The sequence below is a fragment of the Clarias gariepinus genome, chromosome 21 (assembly GCF_024256425.1).
Source record: "Clarias gariepinus isolate MV-2021 ecotype Netherlands chromosome 21, CGAR_prim_01v2, whole genome shotgun sequence".
NCBI classification, from domain to species: domain Eukaryota; kingdom Metazoa; phylum Chordata; class Actinopteri; order Siluriformes; family Clariidae; genus Clarias; species Clarias gariepinus.
The window spans coordinates 28,295,001-28,319,847 of NC_071120.1; the positions used below are offsets into that span (position 1 = coordinate 28,295,001).

General features: G+C 40.3%; 2 protein-coding genes across 3 annotated transcripts in view; both read left to right on the forward strand.

Moving 5' to 3' along the window:
• rasl10a (RAS-like, family 10, member A) overlaps nt 1-10,973 on the forward strand; it is an 11,995-nt gene extending 1,022 nt beyond the window's left edge. The window contains exons 2-3 of the mRNA XM_053481626.1: nt 9,507-9,631; nt 10,691-10,973. Of these exons, the coding sequence (XP_053337601.1) occupies nt 9,507-9,631; nt 10,691-10,973 (408 nt within the window). The remainder of the gene's footprint in view (nt 1-9,506; nt 9,632-10,690) is intronic.
• Nucleotides 10,974-19,952: 8,979 nt separating this feature from the next.
• Nucleotides 19,953-24,847, forward strand: part of osbp2b (oxysterol binding protein 2b) — a 52,292-nt gene continuing 47,397 nt past the window's right edge. The window contains exon 1 of one of the 2 annotated variants that reach the window (XM_053480673.1): nt 19,953-20,322. In XM_053480673.1, the coding sequence (XP_053336648.1) occupies nt 20,051-20,322 (272 nt within the window). In that variant the 5' untranslated portion in view covers nt 19,953-20,050. The remainder of the gene's footprint in view (nt 20,323-24,847) is intronic. The other variant, XM_053480674.1, reaches the window with a different exon arrangement.

Consider the following 24,847-nt stretch of genomic DNA (forward strand, 5'->3'; position numbering starts at 1 on the left):
CAGTAGATTATTAAATCCCACACATAACTGTTCATAACATCACTTTTACCCAACATTTAGATTCACTGATGGTGCAGATTAAACTTTTTTGGGGGGCGGGTGAGCGGGCGTCTGTGGGACGTGAGCCGGAGAAACAGGTCTGATCTGTGGAGGCTCCACTTTAAAGGATCTGCACACCTTCAGAGCTTTCTTGGAGTCCAGGGTTGGACACGTCACAGCCGGTTTGGAGGCACGAGGGTGCTCAGTGGTAGGCAGGTGGTTTTAACGTTATCACTGCACAGAGCAGTACTTTGAGTGGGTTTTTTTGGTGCCAAGAGAAACAAGGAAGAAAGACAGACAGAGAGCTGGTGGAGAAGTGGAAGCAGCAACACGTCTCTGTCGCTGCAGTCAGACAGATCAGAGTGTGATTATTAACAGAAATGGTGCGAGAAGTCAAAAGTCAGAACAAAATACCGTTATAATACCCTGTTCTGTGTGTAGTGTATTGGAGGCAGCCGTTGCCATGGAGACAGTGCTGCATCCCAGAATCAGCATCAGTAAAGCTGGTTTGTGTACAAATAACAGGAAAAAAAAAAACTACAACTTAAACCCTTCCCCCCTTTCCTCTGTCTGTCTCTGTCTCTCTGTGCGTCTCTCTGCATCACTGTCCCTCTCATGTCTCTGTCTTTCTTGCATTCTTCCTCATTGTTCATTCTTTCCATCTCTCACATTGTTTGTCTCCTCTTCCCTCTCGTTAGCTCTCTTGCAGAATTTAATAATAAAAATGATTTATACCAGATAAAATCAACATAATTTTCCATTTATAAGATCCCGTTGTTTGGAACAGACAAACAAACAGACAAATGAACAACAGGAAAAAAACATATCAGTATCATTTGGATCCATTTGGAGAGAATCTCTAAAAGCGCAGTTTATTTAACTGCCGTCGCTCAAAGGGGCCCTAAGAGGTTGCCAAGGCAACCACCCTGACAGATGTAATATTATGGGTTATAGAGGAAATAAGTGCAGCAAGGAAACATAAGTGTTTACTGATGAGATGATAAAAGTGACATCATGGTGCGTTTCAGTGGGAATGTTCAGGACAGATGGTGGATATTAGAGGGCGCTGAATCAGGGGGTGGGGCATTAAGGGCTTCTGGCGGCTCGTGGAGGGCATTAAAGCACACTTAAAGGACATATGGGTCAGATTGCAGGGGATTAGAGCATGCGCTAAAACACTTACAGGGTTTAAAGGCTCATGGAGGGAATTCGGTCACTTGGAGGGAATTAGGGAAAATGCAGGGCACTTAAAGATACAGATAGGATATAAAAATATATCTAAAGGGCATTAAAGGACAATGGGCATGTGGAGGGCATTAAAGGACAATGGGGCATGTGGAGGGCATTAAAGGACACCGTGACATGTTGAGGTTATTAGAGTTCACTGGGGCATTTGAAGGGCAGAAGAGGACAATTGATTGACACGTGTGTCCTTTGAAGGCATTAGGGCATGTGCTAAGGCAGTTGAAGTGTTGAAAAGGGCATTAGGGTGGACATTAGTAAGCATTAGGACACACAGGGGGTATCTGGGTCAGTTGGTGGGTAGTAAGTCCCGTGGACATTGGGATATTAGGACACGTGGAGGACATGTGCTGGTCAGGGCATGTAGGTGTGTAGGTGTGTGTGTGTCAGGTGTATTTAGCGTCATTGGGCAGTTGGAGCTTAACGACCCCGAATCAGTAAGTTAAAGAATGTGATGGATGGAGGAAACAGGCGTCGGGTCTCAGAGACGCACTGCAGTGATGCTTCATTAGTCCTGAGCTCGCGATTAAAGAGCAGAAAAACAGGAGAAGAAGTGAAGGATAAACTGAAACGCTGCAAAGCAATAGAGAGCAAACCAGCTTCTCCTTCTGTATCGAAACACTGGCTCCATTAATCTCCATTAAGCTCCATTAAGCTCCATCAGGCTCCTCCACGGTCTGGATGAACACATTTTGTTTAGAAATGACCCTGAGGATTCTTCTCATCTCACAGCCCCAACCTGATCCTGCTCCAAACCACAGACCTGATCTCAGATCAGTGTGTGTGTGTGTGTGTGTGTGTGTGTGTGTGTGTCTGCGGGAGCGGTACCGAACCCCTGCAGATCCTCTTAATCGAGTTCTGCTCCGGCTCCTGACGGCACAGATTTAATTAGAGCGGGATTAGGAAATCAGACCTGCAGGTAATCAAGACTTCATTACGAGCCTCTGCTGATCCGGGGTCTGTGATGAGATTCAAATTAAAATAGATGGTTTAAGGGTAGGATCAGGAGGAAGCGGCGTCTGAGGATGCGGATTCGAGTGACACGTTTTCCTTCGGTCTCTGAAAACATTTATCTCGAAGGTGATGCTGTTAAATGTGCAGAAATTGTGTGATGACAAAAAGGCCAAGACATGTTCTTAGAAAGAGATGGTTCTTAGAAAGTTCGTCGATCCAGAATAAACACAGAAGAACAACGTCTGAAAACAGGCCTTCATGTAAACGGACAAACGCGCATCAGTACAAGTACATTTCGATACTCGAGATTGTCCTCAAGATGTCGTAAAATTACGCCTTTACCTCTGACTGTTACAAAGCAGTGACACTGGAGACTCCTTCCACACTTCTTACAGAAACACATCCGTCTTTACGGACACCATGCGTGTCTTTAATGTGACGTCTCCGCTGTCGTCATGGATATGTTACCGTTTCCAAACGACTACAGTAATACACACCTACTGTCAAAGCTGCTCTTTTAGAGAATTAATCAACACAATAACAAGGAAACGTTTTTTTCTGTGATAAACCAGAGCGAGAGAAATCTTCAGCTCAACTCTGTCTGACTCCCGCGTGTTTTATGGCTCCGAGTTTCTCAGCCGCTCTTTGACATGATGTTCATTTTTCTAGCCGAGTGTGTGATTGTGATTGCGGTGAAGATCAGATTTATGGATGTGTCACTCTATAGAGAGATGAATAGAAGGCAGCTGGAGGGAGGAAGTGTATTTATGTTCGTGGTCCAGATCGGAGAGATCTGAGTGCTTGGAAAAGATGATGTCATAAAGTACTTGTCTAAAATATTTCCATGGTGGGAGGGGTCAGGAACAGTTACAGGAAGTAGATAAGATGTTAAAGTTTTATATGGAATTGGAAATAGAAATGTTTTTTTTTTTTTTTTAAACAAATCACTAAGTCATGATGATTTGTTTTTGAATGAGTCAGTTAAAAGCAAATGAATCAGTATCGTTCTGCATGGAGTCGTTCTGTTCATCTATTCATTTAGTCTGCGCTGATGTTTTTACACAGTTTGGGCTTTTACATATCAAACCATAAGTGTTTTCTGAAGCATCTATAAATCTATAAAACGTCTGATTCTCAGCTGCGTGTAGTGAACACAGGCGCGAGGTCACTATCGTTTCTGATAGTTTTCCTTTTTCCTTTCACTCCACTCGAACCTACTGCAAGTGTCTGTACTTTTACTTCACTACATTCCCGCATGGCTTTGCGTTACCTAAACACAGTGCTGTGGAGTATTTGAAGCGAATTTTTTTTTAGCCATCTGAAAAAAATGAAAAAAAGCTACGACTCTTATTCGTAGTTCTGTGACTTTCATTTCCCTCGAGACCTAATAAAGCAACAGGTGTGTGAAATCAGAAGCACGGCAGTGGATTCAGACAGCGACGGAAACAGCAGGAGAGAGAGAGAGAGAGAAAGCCTAGAGTGAGATAAAACACGCCTGTACATTTGGTACTTACAGTAAGAGTTCTTCTGTACTTTTATTCAGGTACACAACAGAATGGAGCTCTTCTACTTACACTTGAGTAATATTTGCCCTGGTGATACTTTTATTCAAGTACAGGATTTGTGTTTTTCGCCCACCTCGGCTCCTGAGCCTCATCCTCAATCATTACAGTAAAGGAAGTGAGAATGACAGTAAGATCAGTGTTTATGAGCTACTACACACACATCAGGACATCAGGCTGCTCATTAGAGGACTTTCTAGACTACTATTTTAATTAATCTAAATTATAATTATATATTATATTATAATTGTAGCGAGAGCAGGGAACAGGTAGAAGAAAATTTGGAGAGGTGGAGGTATGCTCTGAAAAGGAGAGGAATGAAGGTTAGCCGCAGTAAGACGGAATACATGTGTGTGAATGAGAGGAACCCAAGAGGAACGGTGAGGATACAGGGAGCAGAGGTAAAGAAGGTGCAGGACTTTAAGTACTTAGGGTCAACGGTGTGGAAAGGAGGTGAAGAGGCGGGTACAGGCAGGTTGGAATGGGTAGAGAAAAGTGTCAGGTGTGTTGTGCGATAAAAGAGTATCAGCGAGAATGACAGGAAAGGTGTACAGGACAGTGGTGAGACCAGCGATGCTCTACGGCTTAGAGACAGTGGCGCTGAAGAAAAGACAGGAGGCAGAGTTGGAGGTAGCAGAGCTGAAGATGTTGAGGTTCTCCTTGGGAATGACAAGGATGGATAGGATTAAGAATGAGTTTATCAGAGGGACAACCCACGTTAGATGTTTTGGAGATAAAGTCAGAGAGGCCAGATTGAGGTGGTTTGGACATGTTCAGAGGAGAGATTGTGAATATATCGGTAGAAGGATGCTGAGGTTGGAACTGCCAGGCAGGAGGTCTAGAGGAAGACCAAAGAGGAGATTTATGGATGCAGTGAGAGAGGACATGAAGTTAGTTGGTGTGAGAGAAGAGGATGCAGAGGATAGGGTTAGATGGAGGCAGATGATTCGCTGTGGCGACCCCTGAAAGGGAACAGCCCAAAGACAAAGAAGATTTAAATGAATTTAAATGAATTATTTGACTGGCCTGAAGGTTTCATGTTATATTCCTTTTTAAACAACTTTATACTAAGAATCACCGACTTATGAACATTCGAGTTACGAATTTCTGCAGATACGCATCACGGAAGTAGCTCATGTGTATCATACAAAAAATAGACACTGCAGTGCACCAGATGCCAATATTTACAATTATATACAATATTTTCAGCGTGGTGGTGGATTGGCACCCTGTCCAGAGTGTACCCGCCTCGTCCCCTCAGCCTCCTGGGATAGGCTCCAGCCCCCCCTGACCCTGAATACAGGATAAAGCCATATAATCCTAATTTCGGAAAATCCTCAGTTTACAGTCCAATACGGTGAAAAACAGCTCGCGATTTAAACGGCCACATGATGGCAGTGTGGAGACAGAAGAGACAATATAGTGGATTGGTATGTTTTACATTGTAGATTCATGTCGAAGGCGTATAGGACTCACTTTGTAAGACTTATGGTAAGAAATCGGACTTACGAACGTTCTACCTAAACATTGGTGATGTATGTGTGTCAAGGTTCTTGCTCAGATTTTGGATTCTGACTGCTTGACTTTCCTTTTGTTTCACTCCTCTTCCAAACACACTGTTTCAGTGTCTGTAGCTTTGCGGAAGTTCATTCTTCTATCCAATTACAATGCAGGAACCGGAAACATCCGTGTTCAAGCATTTATCATATGTTTTCAGGATTTTCACATCAGCATGTCTGACCAACAAAATACAGGAAATTTATTTTTATTGAAATAAAACTTAAAACACAATATGAGCTGAAGAAGGCTACACTGGCATTTAAAACAGAAATAAAACAAAAACTGAACATGTGCTGGAAACTGTACATCTCATTTCTTTTCTCTTACTCATGAGATGAAAGAGTTTTATTCTTGCTTTGAACACATGACCTCTTCAGCGTGTTCTAATAAACCCGGTTCTGTTTGTGACAGTCTCACACAGCGAGCGGTCCGGTTCTGCCGCCGCAGGATCTCCTGCTCCGACACCAAACACACACACACAAACACAGCTAGAGCATCACTGCGTGTGTGTTTTGTTTTTTTTCCTGCGAGAGTGGATCAGATTTTCAGGGAAACTTTCCTCTCACACTCCTGCTTTGATGCACTCGTGCTGCCGTGATCCAAGGAGGAGGAGGAGGAGGAGGCGCTCGTTAACCCTTTGGTTCCCTCTTTCATCTGTCCTAATACGACCAGAGACACAACATTGACTCTGCTTCTTATAGGAGCCACACAGTGTGTGTGTGTGTGTGTGTGCACATGTGTTCTGCTTCTTCAACAATCTCTTCATAAAACAGGAAATGTTTCCAGTCCAGGGTGACCTGATGCGAGGTTTTTTGTTGTTAAATAATGACAATTAAATGCATCATGATTAAATGCTTTTATTTTTAGACATGATGCTGGAAACCTGCACGTAATCTGATACGTCTATCTAATACTGCCTTCTTTACAAACTAGTGTGATTTAGAATAATTAAAAAATTTTGAAAAGTCTTTGACATAAAGCATGTAATTACGAATTAAATCTAAACCTTTGTTTTAAGTCTAACAACGACAGTCACTCGCTCTGTCCACACCGTCGCTTTGCCTAATCAGCACGTTTTTTCAGTGCAGGGCGGCAAACTCAAACCTTTTATCTCTCGCTCTCTCTCTCTCTCGCTCTATATATATATATATATATATATATATATATATATATATATATATATATATATATAAGTAAACAGAGATATAATAAGAGAACAGTAATGCTGGTGTAAGGAGAGGAGAGGGGGGGTGTATACTTTCGCTCTCGTAGCTCTGCGTCTCCTCCCTATATGAAGAGAGATGAGAGACGAGGACAAGTTTCTATTTTTAGCCGTACAGGACCGGTGGTGCATCTAAAGCACCAGGCTGCTGCACCAGCACATAGTCACACACACACACACACACACACACACACACTGCTGACTGTAAGCACTTTTGTTCTGTCAGTGTCCATGCTGCAGATTTTTTACAGCGTGTGGTTTTCTTCCTCTCGTCACTGAAGCTCTTCGTCTGAACTGAACGCGTACTGTACTGTGGATTTGGTCTCCATCACTGTTAATAATATTAATTATACAGATCCAGATATTCACACACATGCACAGTGTAAATACAGGAGGTGTGACCTCTCCAGAAGTCAGTCCCAATGTAAATAAAGAAGGCGTGCCTCCAGTTAGTGCTGGTGTTAATGATGATGCATGCCTTATTGAAATGTCAGTCCCAGTGAAGGAGGCGTGGCCTTTCTGTGTTAGTGAAAAGTGTTGTGGTATCTGTGCATCAATATATGTCTCAATAAAAGTGAAGGAGTCGTGGTTTTTATTAATGCTGGTGCATCCAGGCCTGAAAAATGACGCCAACACGGAAGTGCCAAACTGTGCAGTTCCTCGAATGACCACTAGGGGCTCCGGAAGTGAGTTAATCCCCATAAAATGTCCAACTGTACACCATGTTTACACCTGGGTTCGGTTTTAGTCTCCAAAGCTAGATTTCCTGTTCATGTCAAGTATATATTAAGCCATAAAATTATGCATAATGAGGGGCGTGGCAGATTTGCTTCCTTTCAAACTCTCTGCTATGCATCACTTTCGCTAACCAGCTAACTGGAATCGGTCAAGTTTAACTAACTGCAAGAAATGCAGGAGTTACAGAGATACGGATGAGGATTTTCAAACAAACGCATTGCCGTCTAAATGATCTGTACCTACTTTAGCTTTTTAGCTAACTTAATGTTAAGCCTGCAGCAGTTAAGAAACTGCTCTCTAGGAACCTGTGGGTGGCGCCACTGAGAGTTTGTTCAGTTCTTATACAGTCTTTGGTTGATCCTAGTGGAAGTGAGGGAGGTTTGGCTTCTTTCTGTAAGTCCAAGTGGAAATAAAGTGTTTTTATGACGTGAGCTATAATAATGAAGAGCTGAAAAACAATCGACATGTTGTGTGGTTATTAAATTTACTTAATCATTCAATAACGCACATAGACTGCTAATGGGAGCGGAACGAGCATTCGGGGAGGACTGTATTTCTGTGTGTGTGTGTGTGTGTGTGTGTGGAATATAAAGCAGAGCAATAAAGAGAAACATCAATCACACATTCAGCCACTTTGTCCAATCAGTAAAGAGAAAATGTCCAATTCATTAATATTCATCACTCTGTCTCTCATGATTGCGTTCATCATCACTGCACCATGTGTGTGTGTGTGTGTGTGTGTGTGAACTGTTACATGATGAAAGCAATTGTTTCCCGCTTGACGTCAGCGTGTGATGTTGTCCTCTGACGCACTCCAGTCCGATTGTGTCCTCTGGCCGGATTCGCCTCGTGATGGACGGATTTCATTTTGACCCTTTACAAGGAGACGAGATGATGATGTCATACCGAGCCTGTGGCCTCTGCTGTTGACGCATGTGGGCGTGGTCTATCCTGCTTTAACCTATCAGAGTTTCTGTATAATATATAAAAGTTTCTCTAATTCTCCAGGTATCATTTATCTATTAAATTAATGATTAAAATGTATGTTGTTTGAAATCCACTCACAACTATAACTGTTCCGTCAACTAGAACACATTATTAAATACAGCTATAGTCCGTCTCCAAGGGTTTTCGGACAGCAGGAGTAAAAAATTGTTCTGGGATTTTATATTGTAGCTGTAAAGGTTCACCGTACAGAAGAGCCTCTGCAGCAGGTTCTCTCTCTCTCGCGCTCTCTCTCTCGCTCGCTCTCTCTCTCTCTCTCTCTCGCGCGCTCTCGCTCTCTAGCTGATAGAATAAATTATCTTTACGGTCACTGCACTCGTCACACTCTCTCAGTCTCTCACATAAAAAAAATGATAATATGATTCCCCTGATGAAGGAGAAAACGAGGGAGAGAAAGACGAGGTGAGAGGGTCGGCTCCCTGAACTCCTCCTCCTCCTCCTCCTCCTCTTCGTCCCCTTCCTGCATAGTAATGTGTAATTACGACAGGTGTAACACTCCTGTTCTCTTCTGTCTGAAAAAGCAAAGTTGTTATGTCTAGCAAAGGCTTCACCAAATATTAATAGCAGTGGGGTGCCAATAATTTTGACAAATTTATTTTGAACAAAGGACATACACGACAGAACTGTATGAGACTTTCATTCGGTTGAAAACTGCACATATTCCAAGTTGGCCGTCTCTTTAAATAGACAGAATGATTCCAAAAACTAATATAAAGCTTCTGATTGGTTAATTATCTTAATTAGGAGTTAATGGAGAGCACCTGGTGCCATGAGGACGTGCAGAAACGATGGAAGTGGCTGGAACTGGATGAAACCAAAAGAAAAACAATTATGGATCGTCCACAGATCCGGTCCCTCCTTAAGACCAATTTCCAAACAACCGAGGGTGCTATGAACATCTGTACGAACATCTGCATCGTTTAGAGTCACCGAATAACTCTGAGGAATCAACAGAACCTGGTACATAATGTTCAAGAGCTGGAAAATTCAGCTGAATAATAGGAGAAACATCTGAACTATTAAACTGCAAATGAGATTTTGGCGATTAGCTGCAGACGGGCGTGTTTAAGAAGATCGCGTCTCATGTACTGATGCATACAGTATGATCAGGTTTGTATTAAAGGTTGCACAGGATATTTTACATTATAAGAAGGTGTGTGTGTGTGTGTGTGTGTGTGTGTTAGGAGTGGCTGGACGAGCGCTGCAGAGGAGTGCGTAATGCCAGTGCATACATCCTGGTCTACGACATCTGCTGCGTCGAGAGCTTCGAATATGTCAAGATGATCCGCCAGCAGATTGTAGATAACAGGTGAAGGGTTCTAGACACAGACACACACACACACACACACTTTTTTTTATTGATGTAAGAAAAGGATGGACATGGATAGAAGAGCAATGTGAGAGTAAACATTAGACAACCTGAGCTTTGATATAAGAGAGAAGGCAGGAGCAGATCGGATTAGATTAGATTAAGCTGGATTGGACTCCATTAGATCTGAATAGAGTAAACTAGATTGGATTAGATTATATTGGACTATACCAGTGTAGATCAGATTGGATTGGATAAGTTCAGATTGGATTTGATTAGATCGCATCAGACTGATTTGACTGGATTAGATTAAATTAAATTAAATTGAATTGGATTGGATCAGATTAGATTGGATTCGTATTAAACGTTTCTTAAGACAATAAGCATCACAGCCTGAGAACTGCATCACTGTTACAGCTTTGGGGATTTGTCTCAGTTTATAAAACACACTGCTGTCAGTCTAACTGACACACACACACACACACACACACATGAGTGCTGGTTCAGTCTTATTTCTCGTTTCTTGCTTCATGGTTTTTCATTGTTACTTCTCTCTCTCTCTCTTCTGCTGGCTTTTATTCTTTTTCTAACCTTTTTTTCCTCTTATTTATTTATATATATTTATTGTTTATTTGTCCCACTCTCTTTAATCATCCTTTCAGTTAATCCATTTAATCATATTTTGTCTTGTTTCCCTTCTTACTTTTCCTTTTTTCCTCCTGTTTAAGCCTATTTATTTATTTGTTTAACAATTACTGTTTATCTTTTTTATTTTCTCTTTCTGTCGTTTCATTAATTATTATTGCCTTTTCATTCTTTTTAAGTTTTATTCAATACTTTTTTCTTTTGTAGAAGAGTTTTTCCTCCTCTTTAACCTTTCTTTCTTGTTTCTTTTTTGTCTTTACTTTTCTCTTTTAATCACATTTAACCTTTTCTTCATTTTCTTTCATTTCTTTTTCATTCTGCTCTGATTTCTTCTTGTTTCTTTCCTGTTCGTCTTACGTTTTTGAGATGTGTATAATATCCTCTGCCCTCTCTCTCTCTCTCTCTCTCTCTCAGGGAGGGCAGTAACAGCAGCAGCAGTAGTGATGTCCCCATCCTGGTGGTCGGCAGTAAGAGGGATCTGCAGAGGCATCGCTTCGCTCAGCGCCGCTCCATCTCCGTGCTGGTGAAGAAAACCTGGAAGTGCGGCTACGTGGAGTGTTCGGCTAAGTTCAACTGGCACGTTCTCCTGCTCTTTAAAGAGCTGCTGGGCATCGCGGTGACCCGGGGACTTCGCCACAACCACGCCTCCATCCGCCTGCAGGGGGCGCTGCACAGGAACCGGTGCTGTGTCATGTGATCGCTCGCCCAGGATCATGTGATCTGGAATATCCACTATGAGGAAAAGTTTCAATTTATTCATGCTAACCTTAACGTAGCAGGACCGCCTTCTACACATTCGGGAAGAACGGAAAACAAAAAGAGTCTGATAGAAAGAGAGAGGGAGAGGGAGAGGGGACGCCACAGGACGGGAGGAGGTTTGTCCTCACCGCTCCTCTATCACAGAGATCTTAATTTACTGCTCTTTCTCTCTCTCTCTCTCTCTCACACACACACACACACACACACACAGATATCTGCATGGCCATCTTTGGTAGTCTTTCTACTGATGTCATTTATGCATAATGGCTGCCGAAATTGAACGTAGCATTGCGCTAGCTAGCTGCCTTTCAGTGCTAAATAGTCAGATTGTGTCATTTTACACCTTTAAAATAATTTAAGTAGAAAAATGTATTGCTGAAACAATTTTGTTACACCTCCCCTTCTGCTAAAAATTAATACATAAACCTTAACATTAGCTAAATTAGCTAGCTAACGGCTAGGAAACTAGCGCGTGTTTATCACTACTGAATTTTAGTATCAGAATTTTGACCTTGAAAATTTTGCAGGTTACAAATCTAGCCGGTTCTCTTCTGACCTCGACGTCCTTGTGCTCGTCTAATAATCTGCAAATCGAATGTGATGATATATCGATCATGATTTAATTTTTTTTAAATAAACAGATATTTCTGACAAAAAAATAATCTGTGACCAAAAAAATGATCTGAGCTTAGCCCCGCCCCCAAATCAATCAAAATAGGAAATTCTGTACAGTTGTAGGAATTTAAATGTTAATGAAGTTAGACATCAAACATGGTCGGTCTAAAATTGTAAGCGACATTGTGAATTCACATTTGTAGCCCCGCCCCCAAACAGACTTTATGTACAAATATGGGGGAAAAAAACTATTGACAAATTCATCTAAAGATTTTCATGTTCAAAAAATATTTTTCTACTAATCTGCATGTGATTGGCTCAAAGCTGTATTAGTGACGTCACAAACTTAACCACAGCCCCGCATCAAAAAAGCCTTGATTAGCCCTTAAATGCTAAAAAAAACCCTGAATTTGGCAAAACATTTAAATCGAAATTTTCCCTGAACACCTGAATCTTTATTTCAATATGTATGGAATGATTTAATGTTTTAAATATTATGTTTATTGGCGGTTTTAGGATGTCTAAGGTATAATATCATCCACAGCTGGTTTCGTTTTAGCTTTCATCCTAAGCAATACAGAGAAACGCCGCCGTCTCTTCCAACAGATAGCTAGCATAGCATACGTATCCTAGCACACTCCAGAGATGCACAAAACTACTTTTTATATAAATATGTATCGTGATTTTCACAAACCTGCACACACTTTCTGTTCATGTCTGTGATAAAGAGTTCACAGAAACATTAACACGCGCCGCATGCAGCGGCGATAAAACGTCTTCCCTCAGAGTGTTAATGAGATCCAGTGGTGTGTAGCTCAACTCCTGAGGTAAAACGCTGATTAATGAGATCTCAGTCTCACACACACACACACACACACACACACACACGGGCATAAGCCAAGGAAATCTCATGGTGTTTGCTCAGAACTGACGCTCTTCTTACTCTTTTATAAACGACGTTCGATCTGAAGTGGATTTTCAGCCTCCACCTGGCAGCATCAGGAGATCTGCATCCGCATGGTTCACCGTTTCTGGATAATTATGACTTCTAGAATCTTCCGAGGTCTCAGGATGAGGTTCAGGAACCACTGACGAGTGAAAATGTTGCTGTTCTTTTAGTGCATGTAAAAAAGAAGAAAAATAAGAAGCCTTAACTGTCAGAGGTTGGGATGTTTCACTGACAGAAACATGAGCATGTTGGTGTGTGTGTGTGTGTGTGTGTGTGTGTGTTAGAGGAAAATCAGTGCTGAGCATCGTTAAAGATCCTTACATCAGGAGCACTGAACACTACACACTGAACACTACACACTGAACACTACACACTGAGCACTACACATTAAATACTACACACTGAACACTACACACTGAGCACTACACATTAAATACTACACACTGAACACTACACACTGAACACTAAACACTGAGCACTACACACTGAACACTACACACTGAGCACTACACATTAAATACTACACACTGAACACTACACACTGAGCACTACACACTGAACACTACACACTGAGCACTACACACTTAACACTACACACTGAGCACTACACATTAAATACTACACACTGAGCACTACACACTGAGCACTACACACTGAACACTACACACTACACATTAAACACTACACACTGAGCACTACACACTGAGCACTACACATTAAATACTACACACTGAGCACTACACACTGAACACTACACACTGAACACTACACACTGAGCACTACACACTACACATTAAACACTACACACTGAGCACTACACACTGAACACTACACACTGAACACTACACACTACAATTAAACACTACACACTGAGCACTACACACTGAACACTACACACTGAACACTACAATTAAACAATACATACTTAGCACTACACACTGAGCACTAAACACTGAACACTACACACTGAGCACTACACACTGAACACTACACATTGAGCACTACACACTACACATTAAACAATACATACTTAGCACTACACACTGAGCACTACACATTGAACAATCCATACTGAGCACTACACACTGAGCACTACACATTGAACACTACACACTGAGCACTACACACTACACACTACACACTGAGCACTACACATTAAACACTACACACTGAGCACTACACACTGAGCACTACACACTGAGCACTACACACTGAACACTACACGCTGAGCTTTACACACTATACACTACACACTGAGCACTACACACTGAACACTACACACTGAACACTACACAGTATACACGACATGCTATACAACACACACAACATACTACACTACTACTACATACTATACTACAGGATACTCTACAAACTACACACAACAAAATACACACTGAACACTATACCCTATATAATAAATGGTACATATACACATCTCTGTGGTACACCTACACAATATACACTTTTCAGTACACACTGCACTCTGTACAACATTTTAAACACAAAATTTCAGTGAATTTCGTCAAATTTGCATGTATATTTTTAAGCTAATCAGGGTCTAACTTCATGGATGCAAACTGATAGAGGTCTGTTTCATCTTGCGCGCTCCCTCACAATAGGCTTAGAGGACTGCTAGCGTCAGTTAGACGAGGTCTTTAGAGGTGGTTGAACTTTTACACTGGGGTTCCTCGCAGAACCGAGCCTTTTCTGCTCCTCTACTGTTAACTTTATCTTCCCAAACTGCTGTCTTTTCTCAGGAGATCTTATTCCTTCTGCACAGGATGCGTAGACATTTCATTACGGTTCCCCACACTCCCTTGCCTAAAACAAACAAAAGATTTCTCAGGAAGTAGATTTTCAGAGTCATGGGTTCATTTCATACAAACAAAAAACCAAGCTAACGTTAACGCACACCAGGGAGAAATATGCACAAGATCACCAATAGCTTAGTAGGAAATGGATAAGGGTTCTATGCAGAGTTCTTCAACTAAAGAACTTTCAGATAAGTTCCATGCAGGTTTTTTAGTTAAAACCCCTTTTCCAATTATTTAAAGACTGCTGGTGGAACACTCTGAGTACCTTAAATGCAGAACGCTTAATCATGTTTTAATTTGTTATCTGTTATAAGATTCTGTGTAAAACCCTACCACGAGTTTCTCTCACAGAATGAAGTAAAGTTCTTGAAGAACCTAAGTTCTTGTTGGTACCTGGCAGACAAAAAAGTCATAGTAAAAATGTAGAACCATTGTGGATTGTTCACATTGTCCACAGAAGAAGGAAAGTTCCATATACAGTAGATGCTTTAAATTTGGAACTATTACTTGTCCATTGGTTTTCCTCTGAGAGAACCTTTACAGATTTAAAAAAAACTTTACAGATTTAAAAAAAACTTTACAGATTTCTGTTGTAGGGTTAAACCCTACAATGGAGCTTTCATTTTCTGAAATAAACGAAGGTATCTTTACATTTAATTTAGAAACCTAAGGATTGATTGGTTTTCCCTCTTGGAGAACCCTCAAAAGTTTTATTTAAAGCCATTAACAAGGAAAAAGTTACAAATCATTAATAATATACAGAACCGTACTTGCCGTACCTTGCAGAGTTCAGGAAGGATGGAAGGAGAGTCACAACATGGGTAACCATGCTAAACAAAATCTGCTACATCGGGAACAGTTGAAGGTTCTTCAGCTTGAGGAATTCATTGGTTCCATGTCAAACTCTATAACGATGAGGAACAAATTAAAGGTTCAATGTAGAGCCCTACAACTAAAGAGCCTATTCTATTAGAAGTTCTATTCAGCCCCCTGAAACAGAGAGTTACTCTCTAAAAGAAAGTTCCATGTAATTGCTGTATGCTAATTTTATTGATTGGTTAATTGGCTCAGCTAAGGGAACAGAACCATTAATAAATATCCTGAGCGCTGTAGTGTCTGTGAAGTGGGTTGATGTCAATGTAAAAAAAAAAGGACTTTTGTGTGTTTACTGTAAATCTAAATGTCCACCAGCCATAACGTGTTTGGTGTAGCTTCAGATACTGATTCCATCTGAGAAAAGTTGAGGAGGCGTGGTCTAAGGGGTGGAGTCATTCAGAGATGCAAAATCTAAACACACCAAATATGTGTCATGTGATTCATCTGGAGTAATGGTAGTCTGTTTTGTCACAAACTTTTCCTTTCATTGGAATGTTTAGTAAAAACTAAAAATGTGAAAGATTTTGTTACGCTGATGTCCAACATATCGTAAATTCTTCTGTTTAGTGTATTTTACGAATGTCATGTTTCTAAAGTGTGTGTAAAGGGCTACTCTTTTTTTCTAAAACAAGTAGAAGGCTAGTTTTTTTCATTCAGTACTAAATGTTTAACAATAAAACTATTTTTAAAAAAGCTTCTTTTGTTTTGTGGATAATCTTAAATGTCTTTTAAGTTGTTTCTCCTCCAGAGTTTCAGTTCCTGTGTTATGCTGCCCCCTGTGTGTAAACGAGCAGAATTGCAACAACATCAAAGCATTATTATAAATTAGGCCTATCTAATTTACGTTGTATACAGTGCAAACGAGTTTTAGTACTGCCAAATAACCAACAATAGGATGTATGATAGTAAAAGAAAAATACATATTTTATTTATTTTATTTATTTACCTTTATTAATGTAAACCCACTTCATAATAATCCATTATCTGATTCCTGTGGCGCACGTAATGCTGAATACGGAAATATTAATAATAATAATAATAATAATATGATTATACTAATGCATGTAAAGCTATTTACAGGAAGCGATGATTTACTACAAAACTACAATTTAAGTAGTCTATTTAATGTCTATAAACCTGTGTAGAATAAATCATAATCTGATTACTGTGAGGTATATAAAGGCTATGGTGAGACATGATCTAATTACAGATGTATATGGAAATCTTGTTTAAGTTTAATCTGATTACAGAGGTATGTGTGTACCTGGATTTAGAGTAGTAAGGCACAATCAGATTTTAGTGTCATGTGAACCCAGTAATTATAATCCGTAAAATGATTACAATCAGCATGTAAACCTGGATGTAGTAAATACTCTGTCCATCCGTCCAGGCAATCCAGCAAGCCTAAGCTATGGTTAGCTGCATTGACCTACTGTATGACTTCATGCCAGAAGACATCGGTCAAGTTAAATTACTAAGGGGCTCCAACATCTGGCATCCCCCCCCCACACACACACAATTACACACACAATTACACACACAATTACACATTCAGTCACATGTTACAGAATGGGCAATTTGGGAACACCAATCAGCCAACACTGCATGTTGTTGGACTGTGAGAGGAAACCGGAGTACTACAAGGAACCTGGGAGAACATTAAACTCCACACACAGACAAGATGCATAGTAATTCCTACTGGATGTAAATTACAATACTGTTATAAAATACAAAGTACACCTGTTATAGTAATGACTACTCTAATTACAGTAATATATACTCCATTAACAGTAATGAGTACTCTAGTTACATTTAAAAATATTGAGTACACCAGTTACAGTAAGTACCCTAGTTACAGTTACAGTAATGTGAGCTCCTGGTGCAGTAATGAGTTCCCTGGTTTCAGTAATCTGTGCTCCAGTTAAAATAATAAGTACTCTAATTACAGTAATTTGTAATCCATTTACGGTAACGATTGTTCTGATTACAGTAATGTGTACTTCGGGTACAGTAATGTGTCTACTTCTAAAATTGGTTATGGTTTTGTTGTTAGTATGGTTTTATAGTTATAGTCGCTAAAGAAATACAACATAGCTGGAGATATACAATATAGTACAATATAGCTAGGGTTAGCGGTAGCTCAGTAGTTAGGGTGTTGGTCTACGGTTCAGAAGATCCCAGGTTCAAATTCCACAACCACCAAGTTGCCCCTGTTGGGCCCTTGAGCGAGGCCCTTAACCCCCAACAGCTTAGATGTATAATGTGATAAATATGTAAGTCGCTCTTGATAAGAGCGTCTGCCAAATGCCATAATGTAATGTAATGAGATAGATTAATAATGGTGTGTTTCCTTAGGTATTAATTTAGTAATGATGTCATTAGAGTGTTTCCTCAGGTCTCAACCCCTGTCTGTGTTTAGTAATTATGATTGGACAAGTCAATTAAAAAGGCCGGATCGGTGCTAGGCATGGAGCTTGACTCTGTGGATGTAGTAGCAAAGAGGAGGATTCTATCCAAAGTACAATCCTTCTCACCCGCTACACAGTGTCTTCGCTGAACAGAGGAGCAGTTTCAGCCAGAGACTGATTACTATCAAGTGTTCCACAGAGGGCCACAGAAGATCCTTTCTCCCAACAGCCATAAAAATTTACAACTCTTCCCTGTAACTCATACACACATGTATGTGGATTTTTCACTAACTGTTACACAACAGGACATTATAACATACCATATTAATAATATAACTACTGCAATGTTACTTCCCAATAAAATATGTAATACAAGATTACATACAATAATACAATATTACATAAACAATACTAGATTACTGTGCAATACTTACAAGTGGCCCTGAGTCATATTCTTATGGTATTTACTGTTTTAAGAACTTTTTTTTTTTTTAAGATTATTATTTTTATTATTTATTACCTTTATTCTTTATTACCTTTCTTAGTTAACAACTGTGAGCACCTGTAACCGAGCATAAGCAATTTCCCTCAGGGATTAATAAAGTTATTTGAATCTTGAATCTTGAATGATGTCATTGGAGTGTTTCCTCAGGTCTGAACCCCTGTCTGTGTTTAGTAATGATGATGTCATTGGAGTGTTTCCTCAGGTCTGAACCCCTGTCCGTGTTTAGTAATGATGATGTCATTGGAGTGTTTCCTCAGGTCTGAACCCCTGTCCGTGTTTAGTAATGATGATGTCATTGGAGTGTTTCCTCAGGTCTAAACCCCTGTCCGTGTTTAGTACTGATGATGTCATTGGAGTGTTTCCTCAGGTCTGGACCCCTGTCGGTGTTTAGTACTGATGATGTCATTGGAGTGTTTCCTCAGGTATAAACCCCTGTCCGTGTTTGGTACTGATGATGTCATTGGAGTGTTTCCTCAGGTATAAACCCCTGTCCGTGTTTGTACTGATGATGTCATTGGAGTGTTTCCTCAGGTATAAACCCCTGTCCGTGTTTGGTACTGATGATGTCATTGGAGTGTTTCCTCAGGTATAAACCCCTGTCCGTGTTTGGTACTGATGATGTCATTGGAGTGTTTCCTCAGGTATAAACCCCTGTCCGTGTTTGGTACTGATGATGTCATTGGAGTGTTTCCTCAGGTATAAACCCCTGTCCGTGTTTGGTACTGATGATGTCATTGGAGTGTTTCCTCAGGTATAAACCCCTGTCCGTGTTTGGTACTGATGATGTCATTGGAGTGTTTCCTCAGGTATAAACCCCTGTCCGTGTTTGGTACTGATGATGTCATTGGAGTGTTTCCTCAGGTATAAACCCCTGTCCGTGTTTGGTACTGATGATGTCATTGGAGTGTTTCCTAAGGTATAAACCCCTGTCCGTGTTTGGTATTGATGATGTCATTGGAGTGTTTCCTCAGGTATAACCCCCTGTCCGTGTTTAGTAATGATGATGTCATTGGAGTGTTTCCTCAGGTATAAACCCCCTGTCCGTGTTTAGTAATGATGATGTCATTGGAGTGTTTCCTCAGGTATAAACCCCTGTCCGTGTTTAGTAATGATGATGTCATTGGAGTGTTTCCTCAGGTATAAACCCCTGTCCGTGTTTAGTAATGATGATGTCATTGGAGTGTTTCCTCAGGTATAAACCCCCTGTCCGTGTTTAGTAATGATGATGTCATTGGAGTGTTTCCTCAGGTATAAACCCCCTGTCTGTGTTTAGTACTGATGATGTCATTGGAGTGTTTCCTCAGGTATAAACCCCCTGTCTGTGTTTAGTAATGATGATGTGTAGTGTCACACGAGCTTAGTGATGTTGCAGGAATTCTTACTTGCTGCGTCACACGCATTTTTTTATATAGTTTTCTTTCTCCTACAAACCCCGCCCCCTGGAGAGTGATTGATTAGCTCGAATTAGTCCCACCTCCTGCATTAGGTAGCCATAAAAGGTTATCAGGGAATACAGCACTATTAATGAGAGGATAAATCGCAGTAAAACACAACTTTGCGTGTATAACTGTTTCTCGGATGTTGCAGTGTTGCTGTGGAGACATGACCTGACACCTCACGGCCCAATCAGAACGCAGGACACGGGGCGCTGTTGACCTATGGGAAAGAAGAAGGCAGGAAAGAGGGAGCCAATCAGAGAGGGAGGGGCGGGCCTTTTTTCGGAATGTATGCGCGTTTTTAGGCTAGTCACCCCGTTTGTATAATAACTACAGAGCTCAGTGTGTCTCTCTCTCTGTCTGTTTGTCTCTCTGTCCCCCACTCTCAGTCTGTCCGTTCTGTAGTGAGTGCATGCAGGACAGCGGCCGCTCCCTGCCAGCGGACCCGGTAGAACAGTCTCGATTCTCGGCTCGGTCGGTGAGCAGGACCGGACCGGCCCGGCCCGGAGTGAGAATGGGTGACCCGGTGAGGAGCTCTGCGTCCGGCTCGAGCTGCAGCAGCGCCCCGGCTCCTGCCCCGGGCTCGGACACCTACAAAGGCTGGCTCTTTAAATGGACTAACTATCTGAAAGGGTACCAGAGGAGATGGTTCGTCCTAAGTAACGGACTGCTCTCTTATTACAGGTATTTCTCACACTTTTAGCACTTATTTTTATTTTATTTTACACCTTCATGACAGCTGTCAGTTGTGCAGAAACGTGAGCTGTCAACACGCAGCCTCCTCCTTGGCCGCCCGGTCTCGTCTCAAATCCCTTCCTCCGTCCTTATCCGTGTACTTCACATGACGCAGCAGTCTGCGCGCTACCTAGTACACTAGACTACGAAAATGGCGCCGATTGACATACAGCCCCCGCGCGCACACCTACACGCGCAAACACACACACACGCGCGCGCACATAGTCCCCTGACTGCTGCCAAGGCCCCTTTTTTCAATATCAGCGTGACAGCACAATGTCTTTTTTTTAAATAATAATAATAATAAAATAAGTATTAAACAAATTATAAACTTAAACATTAAACTACAAGATCATACAGACTATCTTTACTGAACTCTTCTTGTCTTCTAATATTTATTAAGTAGTGAGCTAGCTTTGTAGCTAACAGTAAACAGCAGTGGTTTACCTCAGCATCAGCTTTTTAAATTTTTAACGAAGTGATGACATTTATTTATTTCACACACCATTAAATAGTTAAATAAACTGTATTTTGTGTTGAAGGTGGCAGTGATTTTCATGGGATTTTATAAGAAACACTGGATTAGATTGTCTTTTGTCTTATATTTCTTTAAATAGTGAGCTAGCTTTGTAGCTAACAGTAAACAGCAGTGGTTTACCTCAGCAGCAGCTTTTTAAATTTTTAACGAAGTGATGACATTTATTTATTTCACACACCATTAAATAGTTAAATAAACTGTATTTTGTGTTGAAGGTGGCAGTGATTTTCATGGGATTTTATAAGAAACACTGGATTAGATTGTCTTTTGTCTTATATTTCTTTAAATAGTGAGCTAGCTTTGTAGCTAACAGTAAACAGCAGTGGTTTACCTCAGCAGCAGCGTTTATTATTTTTTTAATGACATTTATTCATTTTTTACACACCACTAAATAGTTGTGAAAAAAGCAATATTTTGTGCTGAAGGCACTTTTAAATGTGATTTTATAAGAAACACTGACTAGATTTGAGAATTACCTCAGGATTTACTTATTATTTTTATTTTGTAGTTTTTTTTAATAAAGTGATGAAATCTATTATTTACACTCACACTTTATATAATAGTTGTAAAAAAGGTATATTTTTGCTGCAGATGATTTTTATGAGATGTTATAAGAAACACTGATGTTTGAGAATTATCTCAGCATGTACTTATTATTTAAATCTTTTTTTGATTTTGAAGTGATGACATTTATTACTTTCACACACACTTAATAGTTGTGAAAAAAAGCTTTTCTTTGTGCTAATGGTGGTTTTTATGAGATTCCATAAGAAACACTGACTAGATTAGCATGTTTTAACAATGCGATAAAAAACCTCCTGATTAAAGTCACAGTCATGTAGTTCCGTCATGAAATGAAGATAATGTCGTCTCAACAAGAAAACTTGTTAAAATAACAGCAAGAAGTCATGTGTTCTACATTATCTCACACAGAAAACCTGATATCATATGGAAATTTCTCTGGCGTTGAGCTTTAGTATAATTTTTTGTTAGCCTTCATGCGAAAGACAAATTTTGCAAATTTTTACTCATGTAAAATTTAGGAAATATTTTTTGGACTGGAAAAATTTTGGCCTCCTAACTGACTGTATGCTCACGCTAGCAAGAAGTTGTCGCGCACAGTTTGTTTAGTGTACATCCCAGTATTTATTTATTTCTTTAAGAAGAGTAGTAGATATGTATTATTCCAAAAGCTAAATCAAACAACAAAACAAATGAGTGTGAAAACTCATTGTTGGAATTTACTTGTTGCGAGCTGATTCAATCAGCTACAAACAATTACCTGCGGCAGAGCTTTTGATGGTAGAACGTATAGTTCTCTAGCACATCTGTACTTCCTTAGCGTGACACAGGACGGATCTGATTGGACAGAATTTAGAACCAGGAATTACTCTCACTCACTCATCGTCCATACCACAGGGGTCCTGGAGCCTATCCCAGGAGACTTAGGGCACAAGGCAGGGTACACCCTAGACAGGGTGCCAATACATCGCAGAGCACACACACATACACACATTCATTCACACACTATGGGAAATTTGGGAACGCCAATTAACCTAATCTACATGTCTTTGGACTGTGGGAGGAAACCGGAGTACCCGGAGGAAACCCACCAAGCATGGGGAGAACATGCAATATCCATGACATAGAGACGGGATTTGAACCTAGCCGGGAATCGAACCCTGGAGGTGCAAGGATGTGCAAATGTGAATGTTTCTGAAAAAAGTTATGAATTACAGAACTGGTTCAGTTTAACAGACTTTTATTCTAAAACTGTCTCAAAACTGTTTTTATATAATGAATATATAATTTATAAATACATTTTCATTTATTTGCAATTAGTTATTTTAAAGCATTAGCTATTTTGACCTACAATCATGAATGCGTATAGGTTTTACTTTAGGTTTTGGGGGGAACAAATTGCAGATTTAAGCAGGAAACAGCAAAACACAGATTGGTCTTAGGAATCGTTTGAACCAATCATTTGAATGCTTTCCTTCTTTCCAGCATCATGTGCACATGAACGTAAACACTTTGTCTCTTGAAAGTGTAAGAGGTGGTCAGGATTGGGTCTGCCTCAGACTAGGTCATATTTTTAGCATAAATAATGACAGTAAACTTTTCCTTTGGAAGAGTGGGTGCCAATACTTAAGGCAATAAAGCACTAAGTGGGTGCTAAAGCAGACCAGATGGGCTGCAGTGAGTAGTAACAGGACACTTATGAGTGCTCCGTGTGGTAAGTTGGTGTGATAAGCTGTCTGGTTGGGGTTGAGGGACATGTGATAAGTGGTATCTCGGTGCAGGATCGTGTGGCTCGTTAAAATTTCAGCGAGCTCTACAGGTGTCACCTGTGACCCGGCGGCTTCACCTGTTGTTTCAGGACGTGCTCTGAACTCGGCATGGACGGTCATGTTTCGTCTCGCTCGCGCATGCTGGCGACAGCCACAGCGACGTGCCCCATATGGTGGGCGTCGCCCACCACGGTTCCACAATGCTCTTCTAACTGGTTCATTTCTTCCTTACAACTTTTCCTCTGAGAATCATCACTTGCTCTTGCGTAGAACCAGAGATGAGACTCAACGAGTCAAAACAAACGGGATGTTAGCTCGAGTTCATCAAAATCGGGTCTAACTGTGATCAAAGGATCGGAAAACTTGTCCTGATTCATAAGCTCCGCCCCAAATCATCATAATGAAATAAGTAACACAATTATTCTAAAGCACTCTAAAAAACTGAGATGTTTGGAGGCGGGGCTAATTTCTGGGCCATAAAATAAAAACAACTTGAAAAACAACTAACGAAATAACCCCAAATCCTCTGCTCGGCGCTTCACTACATGATGTTATTTAAACAGTGTGAATGTTACAGAGACTCACCTGAAAACATATGGCTGCGTTAACGTGCTTCGTGATTCGACTGTTGTTTGAAGTAAATGTTGATGTTGTTGATAACGAGGGGCGTGGCCCGTACCTGCATACGAACGCTTTAAGATAACAGCGGCTATGCTGAGCAAATCCACTACATGATTCTTTCCTTCTTTTTATTTGTTTTCTTTTTTCATTCCTAATTTCTTTGTCTCTTACTTATTTTTTTCTTAAATTTTTCCTTTCATTCTTATTTTTTTGCTATTTTCTTTCCCCCCTTTTTTGTTGCTTTTAATTTTTCCTTTGTTTTTGTCATCTATTTTTTTCTTTTGTAACCCTTTTCATTTTTTCTTTCGCTTTCTTTTTGTAGTTGTTTCTTCCTTTTTTGCATGTGTTCTTTTATTCTATTATTTTTTGTTTCATTTTTTCTTAATTTTTATTTAAATTTTCTCATATTTTCTTTTTTTTGTTCTTCCTTTTATTTTCCCCTTCTTTTATTATTTTTTCCTTTTTTCCCTTTTCTTTCTTTCTCTCTCTCTCTCTGTCTCTCACACACACACAGAAACAGATGCTTTTGGCATAAATTTGGGAAGACACACACTTATATCACAGTTAATCCACAATAAATAAAAAAATGAATAAAAAACTTCTCAGTTGTACCATGTGTTTGACATAAAGTACCCACTACATCTCTCTCTCTCTTCTCACACACACACACACCCTCACACACACACACACACACTCTGACTCAGGCATCCTCTCTTTGTGGAATGTTTTTTTGTTTCATTTTATTGTTTCTGTAAAAATCTTCTTTCAGTCTGTTCCAGTGGATTACCAGAGAGAGAATGAGACAGACTGTGAGTGTAAGAGAGACGAGCCATGAGACATATCGAGACAGGCCATGAGAAAAAAGAAAGAGGAGAGTACCGTGAGAGAAACTTTTTCTGAGTTTTGTATCAGTGACTCTGGCGGTACGTAACCACGACGAGGAAATGTTTTAGTAACATCGCTGTATTAAAGGCTAACAGAGTATTTCGAATATTTATACTTAAATAACATTGTTTACACAGTA